This window comes from Littorina saxatilis, linkage group LG12 (genome assembly GCF_037325665.1).
Source record: "Littorina saxatilis isolate snail1 linkage group LG12, US_GU_Lsax_2.0, whole genome shotgun sequence".
In the NCBI taxonomy this organism is placed as follows: Eukaryota; Metazoa; Mollusca; class Gastropoda; order Littorinimorpha; family Littorinidae; genus Littorina; species Littorina saxatilis.
Genome location: NC_090256.1, coordinates 13,360,816 through 13,384,880, shown reverse-complemented (window position 1 = coordinate 13,384,880; position 24,065 = coordinate 13,360,816). Strand labels below are relative to the sequence as shown.

Here is a 24,065-nt window from a genome sequence, read left to right as displayed (position 1 = left end):
ATGACAGGGATAGGCCGAATGAAATGTTGGAGACCCCAAATGCCGGGATATTGACGTGGCATGTGCAACGAAGTAATCGCCACGTCCGCCATTTTGTTTGGATTGTCAAGCGAAGTAAGTTCTTATTTCGTATTTAGGGTATATTTTCAGTAGTGTGGACCTTATTCGAGGAGCGGACACAGTGTACAGCCACCATAGCACATAACCAGCATTGTAAGTTGGCAGTAAAAAGAGGATTTGTTGATCAAACAGTTGAAAGAGCTCCTTTGCTCATAGTTGATAAAATGAAACTGGGAATCAGGCAGAAGCTAGTCAAAGTAGAGTTGGTCGCACGTGGTCTGTAGTTATCGCAGAAAATATAATGAAATATGGAAGTATGATCAGCGATGATAAAGCTGTGTGTCATGTTTAGTGGCACACAGGTTTTGTTAGAGGTTTCTGGGCTTATGTCGTCTGCACATTGACTGGCGATCGTGTCAGACTGTCAATGTGTCACGCCCAGTTTCGGAACAAAGTATGTAGCATTCTGGATTCGCTTCCAAGTATATGATGCAGAATCACTCGGCTTTTAGTATTATCAATGTCTTTTTGACGAACAGCATGTATATATGAGTGTAGTTTATTGTTACCCACAAATTAGATGTTTATTTTGTATAATTCATGACAGTATGATTATACCCGATAATACCGGCGTCTTACCCGGATATTGGGGGTACTTATTTTGTCAGAAAACTCCATCTAAAATAACTAAATCTATCTTCAAAGTGACGTTTTGCACATGCCTGTGAGAATTCATTGCTGATTCATGCTACATTCACCCTTATTTTTGTGTTAAGAGCCGAATTTTCAACAAATTTCAATGCTAAGGAGGTAACTCTTGTTATCAACAAAGCACACAAGTATTGTTGACGACATACACATGGATACGTATAAGCTCGCGTACAAAAATGGATAACTTTCAATTTCATCAGTCATAAAATAAAATATTCTCTCTTTTTTGTCGAAAACCCATGTTCAAATCATAAATGAAATTGAAAACAACAATGACGCTCACATCGTTTGTTTTCATTTTTTTCTTAAGGCAAAAGATATACGCACTCTGAGTGTATACAGGATTGATGAGTCTGTATACACTCTGGCAATGAAAAGCTCTGTTACAAATCTGTAGCCAATGAAATGCCTCCTAACAAGTCGTTAGGAAGTAGCCAATGAAAAATCAGTCTGACGTATGGACTTTCGGAGTGTCCAGGGTTGGCAAATAATGTACATTCACATAGTAATTAGTATACAACCGTTTCTAGGTCGATACACACTCCAAGTGTGTTCCAAACTCCCACAATAAACTGCCATGAAGCATCGGTTTCGTGTGTGTGTTTGTTTTTGTCTGTGTTTGTTCCCAGCGTACTTTGATACCATGAATCGAAGGTGAAGCGTACCTTTGCAAAATGGCGTCGAATGACGCTCCGAGTGTTGATTCGGTTCAGTGTTGAAAAATGTCATTACGTTACAGCAAAGGCCATGCAGCATCAGATTGTTGTTGTTTCTTTGTACTCTTATAATCAACTGCTCTGCGTTCCTATTGCAAAGTGCTGTCGAATGCGGAATGGCAAATTCGCTTCGCGACTGCAAGTTTAAGCTGGAGTGTAGACAAGATCCTGACCCCTGTATACACTCCGAGTGCGTATAGCCAGTGCGTTTTCTCAATTAATTCTGCTCCTAGTCCTACGTAAATCCTCACACCAACACGAAAACAAAGCCATGAACGATGAAAGTTGCAGATTTAATGTTATGATTTCAATCAAATATGTCAATAAAACATGATCTAACTAAGGACGGATTTGTCTTATTTATAATGAAGTTTTCAAAGAAAAGTAGTACCGGACATTGGTCGCCATTCACATAATTTCTTGTGCCTGATTCCCACAACATAAAATTACCTGTTTCATATGATACTGGTTTTTGACTCACATGCGAAGTGAGTCTATGCACATGCGAAGTGAGTCTATGTACTCACCCGAGTCGTCCGTCCGTCCGTCCGTCCGTCCGTCCGTCCGTCCGTCCGTCCGTCCGTCCGTCCGTCCGTCCGTCCGGAAAACTTTAACGTTGGATATTTCTTGGACACTATTCAGTCTATCAGTACCAAATTTGGCAAGATGGTGTATGATGACAAGGCCCCAAAAAACATACATAGCATCTTGACCTTGCTTCAAGGTCAAGGTCGCAGGGGCCATAAATGTTGCCTAAAAAACAGCTATTTTTCCCATTTTTCCCATTTTCTCTGAAGTTTTTGAGATTCAATACCTCACCTATATATGATATATAGGGCAAAGTAAGCCCCATCTTTTGATACCAGTTTGGTTTACCTTGCTTCAAGGTCAAGGTCACAGGAGCTCTTCAAAGTTGGATTGTATACATATTTTGAAGTGACCTTGACCCTGAACTATGGAAGATAACTGTTTCAAACTTAAAAATTATGTGGGGCACATGTTATGCTTTCATCATGAGACACATTTGGTCACATATGATCAAGGTCAAGGTCACTTTGACCCTTATGAAATGTGACCAAAATAAGGTAGTGAACCACTAAAAGTGACCATATCTCATGGTAGAAAGAGCCAATAAGCACCATTGTACTTCCTATGTCTTGAATTAACAGCTTTGTGTTGCATGACCTTGGATGACCTTGACCTTGGGTCAAGGTCACATGTATTTTGGTAGGAAAAATGTGTAAAGCAGTTCTTAGTGTATGATGTCATTGCTAGGTTTAGTTACCCTAAAGGTCGAGGTCAAGCATGTGAGTCGTATGGGCTTTGCCCTTCTTGTTCATGCATGACTTGGAAGTAACACTTCTTTGACTGCTCTTTTAATTGATTTGCCTATAAATAAAATTAGTACATGTAATGGCAAACCCTTTCTTCGTCATCATGAATGATTACAGTATCAGTGACACAGTGGGCTGTGGGCTTTTGACAGTTCAATTGTCACAGTGACAGCATTGTATAGCAGGAGATATATATTGACCAACAAATTTACACGTCCAGCAGAATTTTATGAGATCTCAATCATGGAAACAAGAAATAATTATGATTCAATCATCCGTCAATCATTCATATGTTTAATTCTAGTATGTCTTTTAGTCTGACTAGTAGTAGTACAGTATGAGTTTTAAATTAATTTAAATTTCCAAGTTCAAGCATGTGACTTGTGTGTGAAAGTCTGTGTCGATATTGATAAATTTGATGATGATGATGACAGATGAGTATATCATATCAAAATAGCCAAAAGACAGGAGAAAAGAATGAAGATGAAATAACACTTAACAGATCATTAGAAACGTATCGATAGTTCAAGTTCAAGTAATAAACCATAGAAATAAGCATGTTGTCATTATTTATTAGCACCAACCTGTTAGCGAAGAATTTGACTTTGCAATGCTGAGTGGGCAGCCGCAGGACTTACAAATGCAATAGGCAAATTCCGAAAATAACTGTCGGGTTTGTATGGGTTGTGGAAAAGTGAATACCCTTGATTTTTACTCTGACAAACATTAGCAGGTCCAATCACTAGCAAGGGGTGTCGCTGTGTCTGAAACATGTGGACAGGAGTACGTGTGAAGAGACTTGTTAAGGGCAAAAGCAAGGGTATTCACTCTTTCTGTTTCACATTCACAACCAAAAGACAAAACAAACCTGACTGAGTTAATTTAAAAAAAATCGTCCATTGGAAAGGAAGGGACAGGAATATTGAGTATTCGCATTGTAATATTGCTACAAAGACTTTGAAAAATATATACTCGTTACCACATCACATGTGATTCCTAGTTTTGCATGCAGTAAGAACTGCCATCATCATCAGTTGTACAGTAATTTGTTGTCACTGTCACTTGTCAGAACCACATTTCAACAAAGAACGTTATTAAAGGCAGCATGTTTGTCTGCTTTCTCGTGCATCTTTTCTTTTTTGATTGCAGGTTCTACTGTACAGATTACATTTACAAGCACTTCTATTTCATACGTACCACATGTACAGTACATAAACTTCAAACTTGCAGCCAAAACAGAAGCAGTGAATGTGTATAAACAATAATGCTTTAAGTACTGTTTATAAACACAATGTATTGTCATCTTTGTCCACAAGCTCCTGTTTTCTTGTTTTACTAACATACATGTATCATAACCATGGGTGAGGATTGAATCTGGGGTTTGTCAGTGGGTAACTAGAGTGCCTGTTTCATGACTGAACATTGTCAGTTGTCAATTACAGAGGTTCGGAATCTTGACGATGGTATCAGAGGATTTCGGCTTGTCCTATGACCATTTGATGGGCTTTTGTGAACTTTGCGTCAAGCTTTCGTAATGCCATAGGTTGTTATGGCAGTTTGACTTGAGCTTTGGAGACCTTTCTTCACAGGTAATTTTTTTCACAAATTTTAAGAAAAAAATAGTTATCTCTCTACTCTTAACTTAAGTATTAAGAATATTTTTTGGCATGAAGTATCTTTGTGTGTTTGTGTCTTTGCGTAAGGGCATGATAATGATTGCTTGAACTGACAAACTTTATGGAACTGACAAATTTTGTTTTTCTTTTTTTTTCTTTGGCTGTTGCTAGTGCTAGCCCGGATGTTTTGTTCCTTGACCTTTGAGAATTTATGTGGAGTATGAAGGTAATGCTTCCCTGCAGGGCTGGCTAGGTCCACTCGTCTAAACAGTCGAAAGTTCTGTCTGGCAAATGTAGTTTTGTTAGACTGTACCGTCTTTCCCTGGAAACAGTCATTGTCAGTTAGTTACCACAGACCTGTCCAGGTTGTACATATGATGGGAACATTCTTCCACTTGGATACATACCAAAAATCAACAGCCTGGCTGAATTTTGCACATTGACATAAGTGTTAGACAAGAAATTAATTCAGAAAAGAAATACAATGTACAATCTAGACTGCACAGAAAGCAGACAGGCACTATGTTTTCAATATATGTATTCAACTTAAAGTGGATGGAATGCTGTTATCCCATACCTGTAAAAGCGTGGACAGATCTGTGGTGGTGTACATTTTTGCTTACAGGACCTTTAGTTTAATTGGTTGCCCTTTGGGAAGTTGCTTGGCAGCATGACAGTTCAAAAGACATTTTAGTTACCATTCAAGTTACGCCCTAACGGAGTAAACTGTACAGATGCCTTTCATTTACATTGGGTTTGGAAGGAAAACATTAGCACAGTCGTTTTGATAAAGGAAGGGATACAACAGTGTTGATCTTACATATGCATTTTCTGCTAATAGAGACTGCCATGGCAGCCAATTTTCCGATCAAAATTTCAAATGGCCAAATTATTTAATAATGCTTAATTTTGGTGGTCAATCTGTCAATTAATTTCACAAGTAATATTCTTTGCTTTGATAAAAGTGACTTGCACCAAAAATATGTCAACACTGCCTAGCTCTGAATTTACAACGCTTAAGAGCAAAGTTCAACATTACCGCCCTGCCATATTGGTTTGCGTTTTGAAGCCCTGGTGCATTACTTTGTGTACACCTGTAAAACTCTGGTTGCTTTCAACTTTGACATCAGCAGAAGTTGAGAATCGCTGGAGTCAGCAGCATTGATCCATACGTTTTAGTGAATTGCAGCTTGATAATGCCAGTCATGTCTCAGGTATTTCTAGTAAAAAAACAAAACAAAAACCACAAAACTAAAAGAAGTAATGTGGAAATATAAAATCAAGAGAAGTAATGACATAATTTTTGGGGGCGGAAATCTTATGGTTAGACTTTAAATTAAAAGTAACTGATCATGTGTAAAAGAATAATTTGATTTAAATCAACAATTTGCACTGCCCTGTATTTATCATACTATTTATAGCCATTGTCTACAGCATGGATTACTAACTGCATCTTTTGCTTATGTGCAAGTTTTATCATTTTCCAAAGACCTGCTTTGCTATTTTCAGTTTTTGTTCAGCCTCATTGGGGGTCATGTTCCATGCAAGCAAATGAGTAGGAATAGGATGTGTGTGTGTGTGAGAGAAAGAGAGAGAGAGAGAGTGTGTGTGTTCTGTTGTTTAGTTTGTTTTATTACTAAATTTAGATTTTTTTTCGTAATTTACATGTTCTTAAACATTTTGATCTTTGAATCTGGCATTTAATATTCTACTTAACATTTTTTTTATTCCAATGAAATGATTTGCTTCCTGCTCGGTTATTTTGTGGCATGTTTTGCAATGTATGCTTTTTCCCCTCCTGACAAATATACTGTAACCCCAACATCTACAGCGACCCCATCTTCTTGCTTATGTTTCATATTAATTATTATCCATTTATGATCATTTCCTTCTTTTTTTAAATACTAAATTGTGTAATTGTTAATTGTTAGGATAATTAAAGGTGACACTTAATACTGTGTGCAAGTTATGTCAGTTATTAGATTTGAACATTTGAAATGTATACATAATTTGGTTTATTTTTGTGAAATACTATAGGTACTTATTATGTCATCATAAGCTTGGCTAAGGTATCATGCTGATGGTATGTCCGTTTTGTTTTGTTTTCAGGTACCATCTGTGAGAAAACATCAAAATGGGAGGGATTGCTAGCTTGTTCAGAAGCTTGTTTTCAAAACAAGACATGAGAATTCTCATGGTAGGGCTGGATGCTGCTGGTAAAACAACAATCCTCTACAAGCTCAAGTTGGGTGAAATTGTCACGACAATACCTACAATCGGTATGGACTTGTTTGTATACTGTTTCTTACTCTTGGCACATCTGTCAAACTTCGATTCTTGTGCATGGCATGTTCCTGTTCTTTGCGCTCACTTGAATAATTTAAAATTCAGAGCCAAATTTGGAGCACATCTCAGGCTCAGTAAAAAAAAGAGATCAGATAAGGCTGTTTGTTACACAACTGAAAAAGTAAAAAGGCAACCAAATCTTATTCTTTTATACAGTGTGTGTGTGTGTGTGTTTAAATTCAAAATATGTAAATGATTTGTTGGAAGTGCCTTGCATCTTGTGCTGTGAATTTCAACATGTTTTTTGTGGTTTCCACAGGTTTCAACGTGGAAACAGTAGAATACAAAAACATCAGCTTCACAGTTTGGGATGTTGGTGGTCAAGACAAAATTCGACCGTTGTGGAGGCACTACTTCCAGAATACGCAAGGTTGGTTTGGTTTGTTCATTGGATGTCCATCAGACATGCGAAGGTATCCCTAGCCAGTTATTCTTTTCTAAATAGATGCCAGAGACTAGCTAAGGATATTACGTTACAAATGAAAGCAAAGTATAATTCAGGTCAATTTAGTCAGATCAGATGTTGTGCATATGTGGTACTTAGGCCAAAAAAAAGAGGTCTGTTTACGGTAACATAGGGTGAAAAAATAGGGTCGGTAGGTCGGCTTTTTGACTCACATGCGAAGCAAAAGTGAGTCTATGTACTCACCCGAGTCGTCCGTCCGTCCGGAAAACTTTAACGTTGGATATTTCTTGGACACTATTCAGTCTATCAGTACCAAATTTGGCAAGATGGTGTATGATGACAAGGCCCCAAAAAACATACATAGCATCTTGACCTTGCTTCAAGGTCAAGGTCGCAGGGGCCATAAATGTTGCCTAAAAAACAGCTATTTTTCACATTTTCTCTGAAGTTTTTGGGATTGAATACCTCACCTACATATGATATATAGGGCAAAGTAAGCCCCATCTTTTGATACCAGTTTGGTTTACCTTGCTTCAAGGTCAAGGTCACAGGAGCTCTTCAAAGTTGGATTGTATACATATTTTGAAGTGACCTTGACCCTGAACTATGGAAGATAACTGTTTCAAACTTAAAAATTATGTGGGGCACATGTTATGCTTTCATCATGAGACACATTTGGTCACATATGATCAAGGTCAAGGTCACTTTGACCCTTATGAAATGTGACCAAAATAAGGTAGTGAACCACTAAAAGTGACCATATCTCATGGTAGAAAGAGCCAATAAGCACCATTGTACTTCCTATGTCTTGAATTAACAGCTTTGTGTTGCATGACCTTGGATGACCTTGACCTTGGGTCAAGGTCACATGTATTTTGGTAGGAAAAATGTGTAAAGCAGTTCTTAGTGTATGATGTCATTGCTAGGTTTAGTTACCCTAAAGGTCGAGGTCAAGCATGTGAGTCGTATGGGCTTTGCCCTTCTTGTTTTTATTTTTTTTTTTCCATTTTTTTTTTTTTTTTTTTTCCTCCCCTCTCTATGATGTTTCACAGTTCATTTCTTCTCATCAATCCCTGTTTTTGCCCAACATAACTATAAACAGTACTTTGAGCTTACCTCCCTTCTGTCGTCTGCTGTTTGAGCGCAAACAGCTCTATTTTGGATGCGTTTTTTTTTTCCAGACGATCCAAAAAAAAGATTAGGGTCGGGCCTAAAAACTAGGGTCGGTCGGGTTACCGTAAACAGACCCTTTTTTTTTTTTTTTTGGCCTTATATTATAGTTATACACTCCTTGTAGTTGTTTGCATACAGTTTGGTAAAGAACAAAAATCGAGTTATCCCGTTTGTTAATGATTCATATAATCATAAGCAATCAATTACTGAATTAGGGAACTCGTTTCCATGCTCAAACATCATTTGGGTTTGGATCTGACAGTAGTGTAATACGATAGTGGCAATGCCAAGTACAGAATTATTTCAGAAGAGCCTGGCTAGCTTGTTTTGTTCTCTTTTCCCACAGGACTGATCTTTGTGGTTGATAGTAACGACCGTGAACGTGTGGGAGAGGCTCGAGATGAGTTACAGAGAATGGTGAATGAAGATGAGCTGCGAGATGCAAAGCTACTAGTCTTGGCAAACAAACAGGTGCGTGAATTAGGAAAATGTCCATCTCCTTAACCTTTTAACTACCGATTTTTTTTTACTGTAGAATCCCTCAGCTCCCAAGTTATTTTGAGCAAAGACAGTCAAAAACGAGTATGTTTGTTTAAATTATTATTACTCAGCTTCTAGTAGTCAGATTGATAAATGATCGAAGTCAGTCAAATCAGCGGTGTTCACTGAACTAACGCTGATGTCGGAGCCAGAATCTTCCAATTCATGTCGATTTTCGATGAGATTATCCAGCAGAGCAGTGAACTCTGGATCGCTGTCCTCGGAATCCATGTCGGAGACACGCACAAAAAAATCCCGTGAAAAAAGATCGATTGAAACTCGCACTGAAGTCGAAAGCACTTCCAAACACAACTTGGCGGAAGTGAGACAATCCCACAATGCATTTGCAACCGTCTTATTACTACTGCTCGCGCACAACAACCGAAACAGACGCTACACCGGCGAGGGGCGGTATCGGTCGGTATGGGAATAGCGGCAATGGCGGAAGACGGGCGGTATCGGGCGGTATGGTAGTTAAAAGGTTAATCTAAGGAAAAATGTGCTCAAATAATGTGCTCCACTTTGCTTACACATCAAGACCATGTTCTGCTTGAATATTTTGGCTGATCAAAAATCGTGCTTCCTTTGTCTGTGAATAGTTTATTCATTAGCACTGTAGTACACAGCTTTTGTCATTTCATGGTCGGTATTGCATGTATACAATTTCTGTTCAAGTTTACTGACTTCACCTTTGACTTCAGCATTATAACGAAGCATATAAATCGCAGACCATGCGTTATGAGACCAAAGATAGGTGACAAGTACGTGATTGATTGGCAGAGCTTTGAGGCATTTGTCCCATTGTAGTCTTGTTACCTTTATTTTGTACCGTTGTTAGTATTTTTACCTTTATTGTGTCACACTGTAGTCTTTTGTCCCATTGTATTTGTAGTCCTGTTACCTTAACATTTTTCACAAATGATTGTGTGTCTTTGTTCAGGATCTGCCAAATGCCATGAACCCCGGTGAGATCACGGACAAACTGAACCTTCATGCTCTGCGAGCACGCGACTGGTACATTCAGGCCACATGTGCCACCAGCGGTGATGGTCTTTATGAAGGGCTAGACTGGCTCTCCACCTCACTCAAGCATAAGTCCAAAAAATAAGACTGTTTTGAACTAGCACCTAAACTATGTCATTGTCAAAAATGTCACTCTCCGGCTTGTATGATCACTGTGAACAAAGTCAATAGTAGCAGAAGTGGTTTTGTGAAGTGGTACTTTACCTTTAAAAAATTATGATAGTTTTGATATTTTTTGCTGAATTCTTTATTTTGGCTGAAGTCTGTCTTCCTTACCCTGATCTCTGTGCAGTACTGATCAAACCATAGCTGCCAACTGCTACGCTTTTGGCGTAGCATGCTACATTTGAACTTTAAGTGCAATTGCTACGCTGCAACGCCGAACTAAGGATTGCTATACTTAAACAAATAATCAGAAGCATGCTAACAGTTCCCTCTTTTTTTGAGAGTCCTGGTACTCATTTCTGCCTTCCACTCCGTGTGGCGGTCATAAAATAGGTCATAAAACATAGTCTATACTGAAAGGTGGTCCTGCAGATACTCTCTAAAAGGCATTTTATGTTCCTGCATTATCATGAAACTTTATTAAAAATGTCTATTCTTGTGCAAAATAGCATAAATGCGGATGTGGGAATATATTTTAGAAAATGCTACTCTCAAACACTATTTGCTACGTTGAAAATTCCAAAAAAATCCAAATTGCTACTCTTGAGGATTCACAAGGGTTGGCAGGTCTGTCAAACTCACAGCTGATGGTTTCCTGTGTTCTGTTGCATTATGATGCTGACTCGATTTTTTTCAATTTTAGGATATTCTTGTGCGTGTGTATTCTGTTGTTTTGTTGTATGATACTAGTGTGATCTTTTAACCCAATGCCCCCTGACAAAAAAATGGCAGGCAGCCTTCTTAATCCTGAGCAAAGGGAAACTACTCCGCACAACATGCACACATACAAAACAAAACAATTCATATAAAATCATAGAGTACTCACATTTATATAGAAGATGGCAGAATAACTCGAGAATAGACTATAGTTTCATATGCAAGTATGTTCTGTCCACTTCCGATGTAATAAATGTTGTTTAAAAAAAACAATCCAGCAAGTGTTCTTCAAAAACGTCCGTGTCAGCCTTCAGTCCTCATTTACACCAATATATGTTGAAACTCCCAGAAAAATCCTCACGAAAGTCCTGTTGTCGAATAACAACACCCAGATCGATGTCAGACTCATCCCCTTTCACCTCTTCAAGTAGAAAACCTTCGAAAGGCGTGTCAGAATCGTCATCTGAGTTCCCCATGATCGAACACCATACTTCCAAACCTTCGTTCAACGCCATTATGTCAGCCCAAAAAATCTCAAACTTTGAAAATTCACAGCTAACACACTATCGCATTGATTCGAACTCTGCAAACGCTAGAATGAAGCAGCCGGAAGGAAGTGCATTAATCACATCCGGTCGCAAGGCCTTATGGGTAAGGCTCAAAGCGAAAGTGAAAGTAGGTGACCTAGTGTTTAGCGGGCCATGCCGGGCGTTTCAGGGATTTCATAGGGCACTTCCAGCGGGCCATGCCGGGCGGTTCAGGGGGCATTGGGTTAAACAGAAGAAATGCAACAGAACATTATCACCCTCGAGCTGACTAATTTCATCATTACAATAGTCGATGTCTGTCTTCTGTTTGAATATAAGATAAAAATTTTGATCTGAACCATGTGTCCCGATTTTAATATTTACGGGCACCAGTTATTTAAATTTTGAGGATGTGTTCATTTCTGTGAATATCAGAAACCAGAACTTAATGAATTCCGTTTTGTATATTTTTCCTCTCGATTGCACAGCTGCTATGTGCAAGAATCTCGTTCAGAGGGCATACATTCCTTGGGCTGAATAGAACTTGTATTTTTATCTCTCTGTGGTAAGTTCATTTGTTCATCTGAGATTTTGTAAAAAAAAAAATGTATTGGTCAAACTCAAAAAGGACATAATTGGTGGACAGAATTAGTCAAATGAATGCATACCAAAATGATTTTTTTTGTGCAATTTTTTGTTCATAAGTTGCATGCCACTTTACCTTTTTCATTAATATTTAGTTTTACTGTCTGTACCTGATTGTAATGAGATTAAATTTAATGTGATGTTACCTGATCATACTGGACCTTGTCAGTCTGATCTTGGCTGTCTTTCAGATGATCATTTTTTTTCTAACTGTATGAGGGAACCTCTCATAACTAACTTGGTGGCAAATCATACTAGTGATATAATTTTTCCATTGTTTAACCTTTTTTCGTAGAGGAGAAGGCAACAATCTCTGAAGTGATACGAAGATGAAATAGTGTAAAAGTACATTTTTAATCAGGGTTACAAGTTTCCATCAGAAACCCAGGAGCGAGGAAGAAAGATAATTTCCGCAATTTCCACAAATACAAGAAGGAAATTCAAATTAAAAAAGAACCCTGAAAATAGATGGCTCATTTAAATTTTGAGCATATTTCCTGTTTTCAATAATTCTCTGAGCTTTAATTACAATACTATCTTTGGTTTGCTTTAGTTCTGATTGTGTTTCACTTTCATAAGATGATTTGCAAAAGAGTTGGTGTGTTGCAATTACTTTAATCGGAGTGGATGTATGTGTGGGTTTGTCAAGTTAAATTAATGATAATCATTGTCTTGTATGTTAAAACATTTCCATTCAGCTAGCTGAAGCATGTAAACATTAATATCTTGTCAAGATGATAATCAAAAGTTATTCTAATTTGAATTTACCAACTACCATTTTCCGGGAATTTCATGAGCGGTCAATGTTTTCTTATCATATATTCGGTACTATAAGGCGCTTGGTAAGTACTTGTTCACTAGATTTTAATCATGAGTGTTTTTTGTTATTGTTAACTGCATTCCTACCTGGAATTGTGCTGTGAGAATCGGAAGGCTTGTTTCCCTCACACTCTAGTGTGGGCAGTATGGAGAGTTTATTCTGTGATGTCTTTTTAAAAACCAAATAATGGTACTCTTCTTGTGTTGAAAATGCTTTTTTTTGTCAATATGTGTTCTCATACTTATGTTTGGTTGTAAGCAAGACCAAGTCTGGCATTTTTTTTTTAAAGCTTTATATTTTGAATCTTTCATGAATTTAACAGTAGTCAGAAGAACACCTTGTGCTATTCAGACAACAAAGTTGGTGCTAGTGAATTCATTCTGGAATTGCAGCTTTAGAAGAATTCCTCCTTGTGTTCAACAAATAGTTTTGATTACTTGAATGGCAGATGATCCTTTTATGAGCATAGATAATATCTTCTTTGGAACCTTGTATTGGTATCAAGTTGAAACAAGTACCCATACTTTTCTTGCGAAAAGTGAGTAGGATCTCCCGCAGTGGGGCACTGCGGTTATGAAATTAAAGGCCCCTCCTGTTTTTGGAACCGCAGGAGCTTTCTAGTTTGCTGTTAGGTAGATTTTTGGTTCGTCTTTCCTGTCATGCTCTCTTTTTCTTCATGAATTCTTTTCTTTTTTCTGCCTTCTTGCTCATTCACCTGTATTTTTTCCAAAAATCTCTTCTCTTGCCGCTTGTCTCGCGATTCATGTATAGTTTAATCTGTTAGTGTTCTGATGTAAGTCCAGCAGTAGATAGGTTAAGCCTATTTTAACATACTGGAAACTGGTAATCTTCCAGTAGGTATTAATTTAGTTTTACTAAAGCCTGCTGGGACACAAGTAATGGGTTAGTGCATTTGTAAACAGGAATCGCTTGACAAGTGGCCCCCTTCATCCCCCCCTTCCTCGTCCTGATATGGCTCTGCGTAGTCGGCTGGACGTTAAGCAACAAATAAACAAACAAGTGAGTAGGATATGTATTAGTTCTTCCCATGGAGTCTGTTTTACTGTCAGCAAATAAGGAGCTCACCATTTGGAGCAAGCGTGTGCAGTCAGAACATTTGATAGGAGAACATATAGATGAAGTGGTTGAGAAGTTTCTTTTGCACGGTTTACATATTTATCTGCTGTCCTCAATTGAGGTTGTATTTTCAGTCCTGCGGTAACAATTAGTACTTGGGACATTGAGAAAAATACAGTGGGATCGAATCAAACGTGAGGTTAAACATAAGTTGTTCATTAAAGTTTTGGATGAACAAGAGAAAAAAATAGAAACAACCTGTGCTAGTTTGTTTTAAAGCCTTATTTTATGACACTGTCAAGTGTTGCTGCATATTTTACGACTTAAGAATTAAAAAAAATAGCATGACATAAAAACAAAACGGTCTTATTTTGGCACCAACAGGATGGATCCCCTATGGTAACAAGCAGCCTAGGATTTTACTATGGATTCACATGAACTTGGATTGTTGATCACATCCTTGATATTATGAGTTATGTTATTGTTTGTTGCAGATTATTTGCAATAGACCACAGTACGCTACCCTGATTATGGATTGGAATCAATCTTTGTGATTGTTATTATTATGATTGTTATTATTTTGTGTGTGCGTATAATATACATATGCTTAGTAAAATGGTTTAACTTTTTGTGCTTTTTTGTAAATACATTTTTTATCTTGTTGTTTATATCTTGGGTTATCTTGTGTGTATTTTGGACGCGTGAGAATGATCCTATTGCATGTTGAGAGAGACATTGGCTGAGAACATGAGAATACCTGGAGGTAGATTGCAAGCTTTTAAATTGGTTCTGACGAAGAAATGGAGGACCAGATATTGACCCAAACGAGCAAAATTTCCTTTATTTAATTATTGGTTCACTTTCACAGATCTATACTTTACAAGGCTTGGACACATGTTAAAATTATCACTATTTATAGAAGAAAATCAGCTGCCTATTTTTGCATAGGGAGCAGTAACTTGCTAGTGCTGTCAATCTCTACTGCAATTATTTTGGAGTCGACAATTGCAAAAAAAATTATTTTTAGACATTTATTTTACTCTGTTTCAACAGCTAGCGTAAGGAAATTTGACAGTTCAGATAGTGTCACACTGACAGAAGTGCTTGTGATGGTACTCATGGTTAGTGCAGACTGCAACACGCTTAAAAGTGGTGATTAAATAGATTGGGCTTCAGGTTAGGCCATAAGTTTTACTTTAACAGAAGGTGAATACTGCAAGTGATGCGCCCCCAAAAGTTTCTTGTACATGGGATTGTTGGGTATGTACATTTCACAGAATAAATCTTCAGACAAAGGCATCAAGGTACATTTGAGGTGAGGTAAATGGATTTAGGTGTAAAAAGGCACAACATGCTTTTATGTGTGTCAGCTTTCACTGGTGATTACTTAAATACTAACTCACTATGTGTTGTGTGTGTGGGGGGGTGGTTAGCTCACGTGGTAGAGCACTGGACTTGGAATCGAAAGGTCGCTGGTTCGAATCCGTGTTGGGACTGACACGGGTCAACTTTATGTGCAGACCCAGAGACGGTATCCATCTCCCACCCCCGTGTCACTACAGTGGCATGTAAAAGACCTCGGTCATTCTGCCATCAATGGCTGATACCACCTAAACACGCATACACTTGTGTATCTCATCTAAAGTCGGGTTAAAACCCAGGAACATGCCCCTAATGGCTTTGCCGTGAGGGCATAAAACTTAAATTTGTCATGTGTTGTGGGAAGTAAGGTGAGCACACCAGGGCAGAGGTGCACCAAGCGAAACCGGTTGCCACCCAACTAGGTGGGGTCTGATGGGTTGAAATGATTATAAATCTCAATTACCCCGCGGCTGCGTACCAACCATTTGAGTGGCACCAGGTACTCTTCTGGCACCTCGGCCCAGTTTTCAAGTTCCAGGTGTGTTCACCTTACTTCCCACGGGAACTTGCTCACCGAAACCTGCTCACTCGAAATTAATGTTACCCCCTGTATGATTTTGTTGTTGCAGGAACCCTGTGCACCTGCAACACAAGTGAATGTTACACAGCCATGATCTTGTTTGGTTGTTGGGTGTAGTCAACTTATTTCTTTGTACTTGATGTTTTCTTAACACAGAGAAATTTCTTGTTGTGTTTCAGACTAAATCAAGATGGGTGGAGCATTCACCAGAATCATGAGAGATCTCTCTGCGTTATTTGGAAAGAAGGAGATGAGGATATTGATGGTGGGTTTGGATGCTGCTGGTAAAACAACAATCCTCTACAAACTCAAACTAGGCGAAATTGTCACAACAATCCCAACCATCGGTAAGCATATATGTATTTGTTTATATACCCAGCTTTCAAATCTGCATTTGTTTCAAGAAACTTGACTTTCAGGAAGACGGCAATAAGTCGACATGATACATCTATAGAAAGACAGCAAAAAGTTGAAACTGAACTGAAATGTTGATTTGGACAGACTTTTAAGGTTGGTAAAAAAGCTGTTAACTCATGTCCATACAGTGTTACAGAAGAAAAACTTGCTGAAAGCTACAAACACTGTCTACTATTTAGATTAAGGAATATGAAATTTAGCCCCTTTACTGCCCAGCTCGTACGAGGTACGTGGCATTTACATCGGCAACATTTCAGGACATTTCTGAAAACTAAATGGGAGGTAACCACTGTCCAAGTACTTGTAGGGGTTCTAAACACAGTTCTTTCCCATTGACCGTTCGGATAAGTTAGTACCACGTGGTGAAAACTTTGTTAGAAGTGTAGAACCAATCTATAGGATTCAAAATGGCGGCCGAAAGTCGGACCTCAACTCGTAGACCTGTTTTCAAGTGATACAGTGTTCTGGAAGCTCTTCAAGAAGTGATTTATGGATTACAACACAGAAGAATACTTTTATGGTCTGTAATGTGAGTACCTGATGGTTGACACCAGTTTTAGCAGTGTTTTGTGTGGTTTTATGTGCTGCAATGTGTGTGTAAGCCCGGAAACTAATTTTTGACAAAAATGGTCATTTTATCAATTTTTGAGTCGCTTGAGAAAAAGTGACTCTATGTAATCGGTCAGTGTTAGTCTGTCCGGCTGGCCGGCCAGCCGTCCGGCCGGCCGGCCGTCCGTAGACACCACCTTAACGTTGGACTTTTCTCGGAAACTATCAAAGCGATCGGGCTCATATTTTGTTTAGTCGTGACCTCCAATGACCTCTACACTTTAACGATGGTTTCGTTGACCTTTGACCTTTTTCAAGGTCACAGGTCAGCGTCAAAGGAAAAATTAGACATTTTATATCTTTGACAAAGTTCATCGGATGTGATTGAAACTTTGTAGGATTATTCTTTACATCAAAGTATTTACATCTGTAGCCTTTTACGAACGTTATCAGAAAAACAAGGGAGATAACTAGCCTTTTCTGTTCGGCAACACACAACTTAACGTTGGGCTTTTCTCGGAAACTATAAAAGTGACCGGGCTCAAATTTTATGTGAACGTGACTCATTGTGTTGTGAATAGCAATTTCTTCCTGTCCATCTGATGCCTCATATAATATTCAGAACTGCGAAAGTGACTCGATCGAGCGTTTGCTCTTCTTGTTACTATAACAATCACAAACAAAGTCCAATGATCATGTCATCCTATAATAGCCAAGGGTATAACTATAAGCAAAACACATGCCAAAGATCTAAGAGATATCTCCATAAATGATCGAGCAGTGAACAGATAAGTGAACCTACTGAAGAAAGCGAAATTTTGCCCTGGCACACAGCAATACCAAAATGCTGTTATACACTCTTCAAATAAAGTTAAGGATCACTTTTTTACAAGCACGAGACCGAATACTTTCTTTTTTTTTAAATTATATAATTGAACAACCAAGGAATAATGACAAACAAAGCAAAGATCAAATGCGGCTGCGACAATTTAGCTAGAGTGTGTCTAACGTGACAACCCTCGAAAATGGAATTCACAACAATGTGAATCAGTGTCAATAACGCGTGTGCCCTCCGTTGTGTGCCAGGCATTCAACACATCGTTGGCGCATGGAGTGGATCAGGTTGCATATGAATGCTCTGGGAACTCCATTCCACTCCTGCTGGAGCCATTGCAGCAGTTGACCCAGATTGGCAAGAGGAGGGTGATGTTGCTGTACCCGATGACAAAGCTCGTCCCACATGTGCTCTATGGGGTTCAGGTCCGGGCTGTTGGCTGGCCACAGCATCCTGTTGACCTGGCCTGCTGGATGAAGGTGTTTACAGCTGCAGAGCGATGGGGAGGTGCGTTGTCATCCTGAAGAATCGCATGAGGGCCGATCGCTTGGAGGGCTGGAACGACCAGGAGTTGCAGGATCTCATTCTGGTAGCGGACTCATCTGTACACAACACCTGAGCCCACTGCTGACGTTGCCACCTCACATGTTGAGTGCACCAGGCTCGGCGAGCTGCTCGGTGATTAGCAGTCAGGGTTGTTCCTCGGACTGGACGCCTTGCACGCAAGCCAATGATGTGTAAGCGGTTTCGGATCGTCTGACCACTAACAACAGTGTTGGTGGTAGCTTGTGGGCGGGGATGTAGCTCAGTCGGTAGCGCGCTGGATTTGTATCCAGTTGGCCGCTGTCAGCGTGAGTTCGTCCCCACGTTCGGCGAGAGATTTATTTCTCAGAGTCAACTTTGTGTGCAGACTCTCCTTGGTGTCCGAACACCCCCGTGTGTACACGCAAGCACAAGACCAAGTGCGCACGAAAAAATTCGGTGGGTTATAGAAACACGAAAATACCCAGCATGCTTCCTCCGAAAACAGCGTATGGCTGCCTAAATGGCGGGGTAAAAAACGGTCATACACGTAAAATTCCACTCGTGCAAAAAACACGAGTGTACATGGGAGTTTCAGCCCACAAACGCAGAAGAAGAAGGGGAAGGTGGTAGCTTGTAGGCGTTGCCTTATGTTGTTTGCCGTAGCCATTCTTTGTTGCATGGCCTGCCTCTGAATGAAGCGATCCTCTCTTTGTGTGGTGACTCTGGGCCAACCAGAACGTTGTCGCTCCTGCACTCTTCCAGTTGCGTGGAATGTCTGTTTTAGTCTGATGATGACAGAGGGAGCCACTGCAAGCCTCTGGGCCACTTGCCTGGCAGCAACACCGTCTTGTAGCCATCCTATTGCCCTTTCTCTATCCAAATCGCTCAGTTTTCTTCGTGGGGGCATGTTGCTGCTGTGCATAATTGTGTCAGCGTGTCAACCTTTAAACACAAGCTGGTGAGCGATGTTCATAGCCAGGACCCTGTTGTAGCACGTGCATCACAACCTTTTGCCCTGGCATGCGTTCCGCAAATTTCATGGGGCTATAAAAAACACCCTTTTTCTTCCAAAATGCAGAAGCTTTTGAGAAGTCCCACAAAGGGAAATAACTCTGCCTGCCAAACAAAATTCTAGGTCAAGACTCATTGTTCATTTGTTAATTCAAACACATTAATCTTTTAATTATTATGTCGATGATTAATTTTTTGGCAGTTTTTTATAATTAGATCCGTTTTTTCAACCGATCCTTAACTTTTTTTGAAGAGTGTACTGTGGCAGTGAAGGGGTTAAGATTGTGTGTACAAAAGAATTGGTAAAAAAAAAATATTGAAAATAATGTTGCCATTGTTAAATGTTACATATTAGCTTTTGTACTGTTTATTTATCTGTTGTTCTCCATGTGAGGAAACAATATGTATTGATGCTTGAAACCTTGTGTGTTCAGGATTCAACGTGGAGACGGTGGAATACAAGAACATCAGCTTCACAGTGTGGGATGTGGGCGGTCAGGACAAGATCCGGCCGCTGTGGAGACACTACTTCCAAAATACGCAAGGTAATGTTTCTCAACATTTATTCACATTTGTATTACCCCATATGTTGGATACAGTCAAAATTGTCAAATACAACCACCCAAGGGACCACCAGAAGACAGCTCATGGGTGATTTTCCTTCCGTAATATACGGAATTCCAATGTCATGTCTTACTCGGGAATGTGGCATTGTCAAGACAGCCACTTCTTTACATACCCCACTTCCAGGGATTCAGAGACCTTCGCTGGTAGAGATCCTGACCTATGAACCAGTAGTATTTTGCTTTAGATGCATTGAGTCCTTTAGAGAGTTAGCAAATGAAACAAACTTACTTGAAACATATTTCTCTTTTAATTCAAGCTATGATTCAACAATTATTTGAGAATTTAACTCTTAAAATGATGTATTAACAAGTCGCGTAAGGCGAAAATACAACATTTAGTCAAGTAGCTGTCGAACTCACAGAATGAAACTGAACGCAATGCCATTTTTCAGCAAGACCGTATACTCGTAGCATCGTCAGTCCACCGCTCATGGCAAAGGCAGTGAAATTGACAAGAAGAGCGGGGTAGTAGTTGCGCTAAGAAGGATAGCACGCTTTTCTGTACCTCTCTTTGTTTTAACTTTCTGAGCGTGTTTTTAATCCAAACATATCATATCTATATGTTTTTGGAATCAAGAACCGACAAGGAATAAGATGAAAGTGTTTTTAAATTGATTTCGACAATTTAATTTTGATAATAATTTTTATATATTTAATTTTCAGAGCTTGTTTTTAATCCAAATATAACATATTTATATGTTTTTGGAATCAGAAAATGATGGAGAATAAGATGAACGTAAATTTGGATCGTTTTATAAATTTTTATTTTTTTTTTACAATTTTCAGATTTTTAATGACCAAAGTCATTAATTAATTTTTAAGCCACCAAGCTGAAATGCAATACCGAAGTCCGGGCTTCGTCGAAGATTGCTTGACCAAAATTTCAATCAATTTGGTTGAAAAATGAGGGCGTGACAGTGCCGCCTCAACTTTCACGAAAAGCCGGATATGACGTCATCAAAGACATTTATCAAAAAAATGAAAAAAACGTTCGGGGATTTCATACCCAGGAACTCTCATGTCAAATTTCATAAAGATCGGTCCAGTAGTTTAGTCTGAATCGCTCTACACACACACACACACACGCACAGACACACACACATACACCATGACCCTCGTCTCGATTCCCCCCTCGATGTTAAAACATTTAGTCATAACTTGACTAAATGTAAAAAGCAGCATCAGAAGATTGTGCATGGCAAGGGATATAACTCTGGAGGTTTCTTTTTTTGTCTAAACCTTCTTCCTTTTAACCTGAGCAGTTAGCCCTTTTGAATGTGTTCAATTGAAACAAACTGACTTGAAACTTGTTTCTCATTTGGTTCAAGCTATGGTTCAACAATTATTTGAGAATGTACCTCCTGCAATTATAAATTCATAAACTAAAATTAAAGAAGTTGTAAATGTAAAAGGTGTAGTGTCGGCTAGGTGAAAAATAGGGTAGGTTGGGTTACTGTGACCCCTCTATTTTAATGTGTGGCCTAATCCTTGCAATGAGACCTGTACGTTCTGTGTGAACTCATTCCTGTTTTGTTGTGTGCAGGTTTGATCTTTGTGGTGGACAGTAATGACAGGGAGCGAGTCGGTGAAGCCAGGGACGAGCTGACTCGCATGTTGAGCGAGGATGAGTTGAGAGACGCCGTTCTTCTAGTCTTTGCCAACAAACAGGTGCGTGCTCACCCAATTACAGTCCTAGTGCCTTTATTTGCGTCTAAAAGCTAAATCCGTTTGTCTCGGGATGTTATGGGCAGCTTTTTTTTCGGTATGGATTTTTGTCCCTGCCAGTAAGGCATTCAAAATCCATTTGGAGGAATTGTAAATAGAATAGAAAAGTTTCAAAACTAGTAACTTTGAAATGATGAAGCAATGCAAGGAGGGTGTTGCTGTTGTGTTTTCCTGGTCACCTAAACCTAAAAGGAAGTAGATGACAGCTTGCTACCTCTGCCATTGACAGGCAGATTTACAGGCACAGGAATTGGTTTCTGGATGTCATTATATGCCTGTGAGTGCTTGGGCCTGGCAGTGTACTTGCATAAATGCAGAGTTGCTAGCTCTTTTCTTTTGAAAAAGCGCTTGTCTGGGAACTGAATGATTCATTGATTGTTATGTCCCTCTGATGTACAGGATCTACCCAATGCCATGAACGCTGCTGAGATAACGGACAAGCTAGGACTTCACAGCCTGCGTAACCGCACCTGGTTCATCCAGTCAACTTGCGCCACCAGCGGTGATGGCCTGTACGAGGGACTGGACTGGCTTTCTAATTCGCTCAAGAACAAGACCAGCAGCAGCTAGGGGTGTCGGCCGCTGGTATCATACATAGGGGTATCTGATGATAGCAGAATAGCTGGATGATGAAAAGGACGCACCTGAGCCGCGAGTCTCGGAGACTGTACATTGGTCATGCTGTATATTCTGTGAGGGGTGTTTGTGGAGAATGGGAGGGATGAGGGGTTGGGGCTATATACTGCAAGCGTCAGTCTGTCACTCGGTCAGGACCACCATTACAGACCTCACTCAAAACACATTTTCTCTCTTTCTGACAGCCATTATTCCCACTATCAATATTTTCTCTTTTTTTTTTCCTTCTCCATTCCTGGAATTCAAACGATTACTGCTTTTTCCTTTTCTAATCAGAGTGAGAGTGGCTGTGATGGTGGTGTCTGTACTTTGTACCTTTAAATTGGTATACTCAATGCATGCTTTGCTTTTCAGTTTCTCAGTTACATATGATTCAAAGTGTACCCACTTCATTCACTGAAAAGAAGCAGAAAGAAATGTTTTCATGTTTTTATCCGTCTTTCTCAGTAAGGCACGATGGGTGAACAAAATTAAGATGTAGTATTGAGTTCTCCATAAACTGTGGTTTATTTTTTATTTTTGTGTGTCCATGGTTTACAACCTGAATTTATTGTCTTGTGCGGACTGATGCGAAAGATTGAATGAATACGGTATAATGTATCTGTATGATGGAAGAATAAATGAGGTTCCTTTGATGGTTGTTGTTGCACTTAATTTTATAGTTACTGTGTCTCGTAATGTTATTTATCATACTTCCAGTTTCATACAATCATTTTTTTTCTTTTAGTTAGTCGTTTATGATTTTTCACACCATTTGCAATATATCTGTACACAGAAAATATCCTAAGAATATATGAAGGTGAAAGAGAAAATGGTTTTGAGTTGCGAGTCACAAAGTTGTGTTTTAGTGCTACAAATCTGTGATCGAAGTTTTGAAGTTGTGAATTAAAAACCGTTACAAGTAGTCCAGAGAGAATTGGTCAAGATAGCTTGACTGACAAAACAAGACCTAGCTTTATATGCTGACATTTTCAGTCACGTTGGATCAAAAAAACATCCTACAAATGTACATGTATTTTTTTTTTAATTGAATCACATTCCACATTACGCTGTAGTTCATTTGATTTCTTCTCTCCATCCAGTTGCATTGCTTTCCCTCTACAATTAATATACAAAAGCTGGCTAATATGGTCAGACTTTTTCTTTTTTTTGAAGGTAGGCTTAATCCCTCTTTTGTTGTCCAGGAAGTTCTCTTGAGTGGTCTATCTATACCTGTGTCCTTGTCCCAGTTGAGTCAGCACAATCCGTAGCGGTGTATGAAGTAGGCTGTTCCTGTGGCGTGTCTGCGTGCTGGTGGCTCTGCCTTTAACCTTGCGGGCACGGACTGTGCGTGGGGATACATGTGAGTGAGAAAGAAGTGCGAGAGATTCGGGGCACCAGACTCGGGACATGTTGCTGGGGATGTTCCCTTGAAACTGGCATGTGGATTTTGTCTTTGTAATAAAACATGTCATTTTGTCAACTGGGCGTTGAGTTTCTCACTGCAAAAGGTCTGGGTTCAAAGAGATGCGTATGATTTGGTTTTCTGTAAGTCTGTTCCAGCACAAAGTACGGAAGGTGGCCCTTGCTTTTTGACTCACATGCGAAGCAAAAGTGAGTCTAGGCCGGCCGGCCGGAAAACTTTAACGTTGGATATTTCTTGGACACTATTCAGTCTATCAGTACCAAATTTGGCAAGATGGTGTATGATAAGGCCCCAAAAAACATACATAGCATCTTGACCTTGCTTCAAGGTCAAGGTCGCAGGGGCCATAAATGTTGTCTAAAAAACAGCTATTTTTCCCATTTTCTCTGAAGTTTTTGAGATTGAATACCTCACCTATATATGATATATAGGGCAAAGTAAGCCCCATCTTTTGATACCAGTTTGGTTTACCTTGCTTCAAGGTCAAGGTCACAGGAGCTCTTCAAAGTTGGATTGTATACATATTTTGAAGTGACCTTGACCCTGAACTATGGAAGATAACTGTTTCAAACTTAAAA

At 39.3% G+C, this 24,065-nt stretch overlaps 2 protein-coding genes across 3 annotated transcripts; both read left to right on the top strand.

Moving 5' to 3' along the window:
• The first annotated feature begins 12 nt into the window (after positions 1 to 12).
• On the top strand, positions 13 to 23,544 carry LOC138981283 (ADP-ribosylation factor 1-like 2). Its single transcript, XM_070354141.1, has 5 exons — positions 13 to 114; positions 15,938 to 16,105; positions 19,530 to 19,640; positions 21,265 to 21,389; positions 21,846 to 23,544. The coding sequence occupies exons 2-5, from the start codon at positions 15,949 to 15,951 to the stop codon at positions 22,014 to 22,016; spliced, it is 564 nt and encodes a 187-aa protein (XP_070210242.1). The 5' UTR covers positions 13 to 114; positions 15,938 to 15,948; the 3' UTR covers positions 22,017 to 23,544.
• Positions 76 to 14,133, top strand: LOC138981285 (ADP-ribosylation factor-like). 2 transcript variants are annotated; one of them, XM_070354142.1, is made up of 5 exons: positions 76 to 213; positions 6,547 to 6,716; positions 7,043 to 7,153; positions 8,709 to 8,833; positions 9,843 to 14,133. In XM_070354142.1, exons 2-5 carry the CDS (start codon positions 6,572 to 6,574, stop codon positions 10,008 to 10,010), a joined length of 549 nt encoding a protein of 182 aa, XP_070210243.1. In that variant the 5' UTR covers positions 76 to 213; positions 6,547 to 6,571; the 3' UTR covers positions 10,011 to 14,133. The 2 variants fall into 2 exon arrangements, with proteins under 2 accessions (XP_070210243.1, XP_070210244.1); XM_070354143.1 differs by lacking the exon at positions 76 to 213 and adding an exon at positions 4,275 to 4,410.
• Positions 23,545 to 24,065: the final 521 nt, after the last annotated feature.

Coding starts and splice junctions, on each gene's coding strand:
- LOC138981285 (XM_070354142.1), top strand. CDS start 6,572: ATGGGAGGGATTGCTAGCTTGTTCAGAAGCTTGTTTTCAAAACAAGAC. Junction 6,717..7,042: donor CACGACAATACCTACAATCG/GTATGGACTTGT, acceptor TGGTTTCCACAG/GTTTCAACGTGGAAACAGTA. Junction 8,834..9,842: donor TAGTCTTGGCAAACAAACAG/GTGCGTGAATTA, acceptor GTCTTTGTTCAG/GATCTGCCAAATGCCATGAA.
- LOC138981283 (XM_070354141.1), top strand. CDS start 15,949: ATGGGTGGAGCATTCACCAGAATCATGAGAGATCTCTCTGCGTTATTT. Junction 19,641..21,264: donor CTACTTCCAAAATACGCAAG/GTAATGTTTCTC, acceptor TGTTGTGTGCAG/GTTTGATCTTTGTGGTGGAC. Junction 21,390..21,845: donor TAGTCTTTGCCAACAAACAG/GTGCGTGCTCAC, acceptor TCTGATGTACAG/GATCTACCCAATGCCATGAA.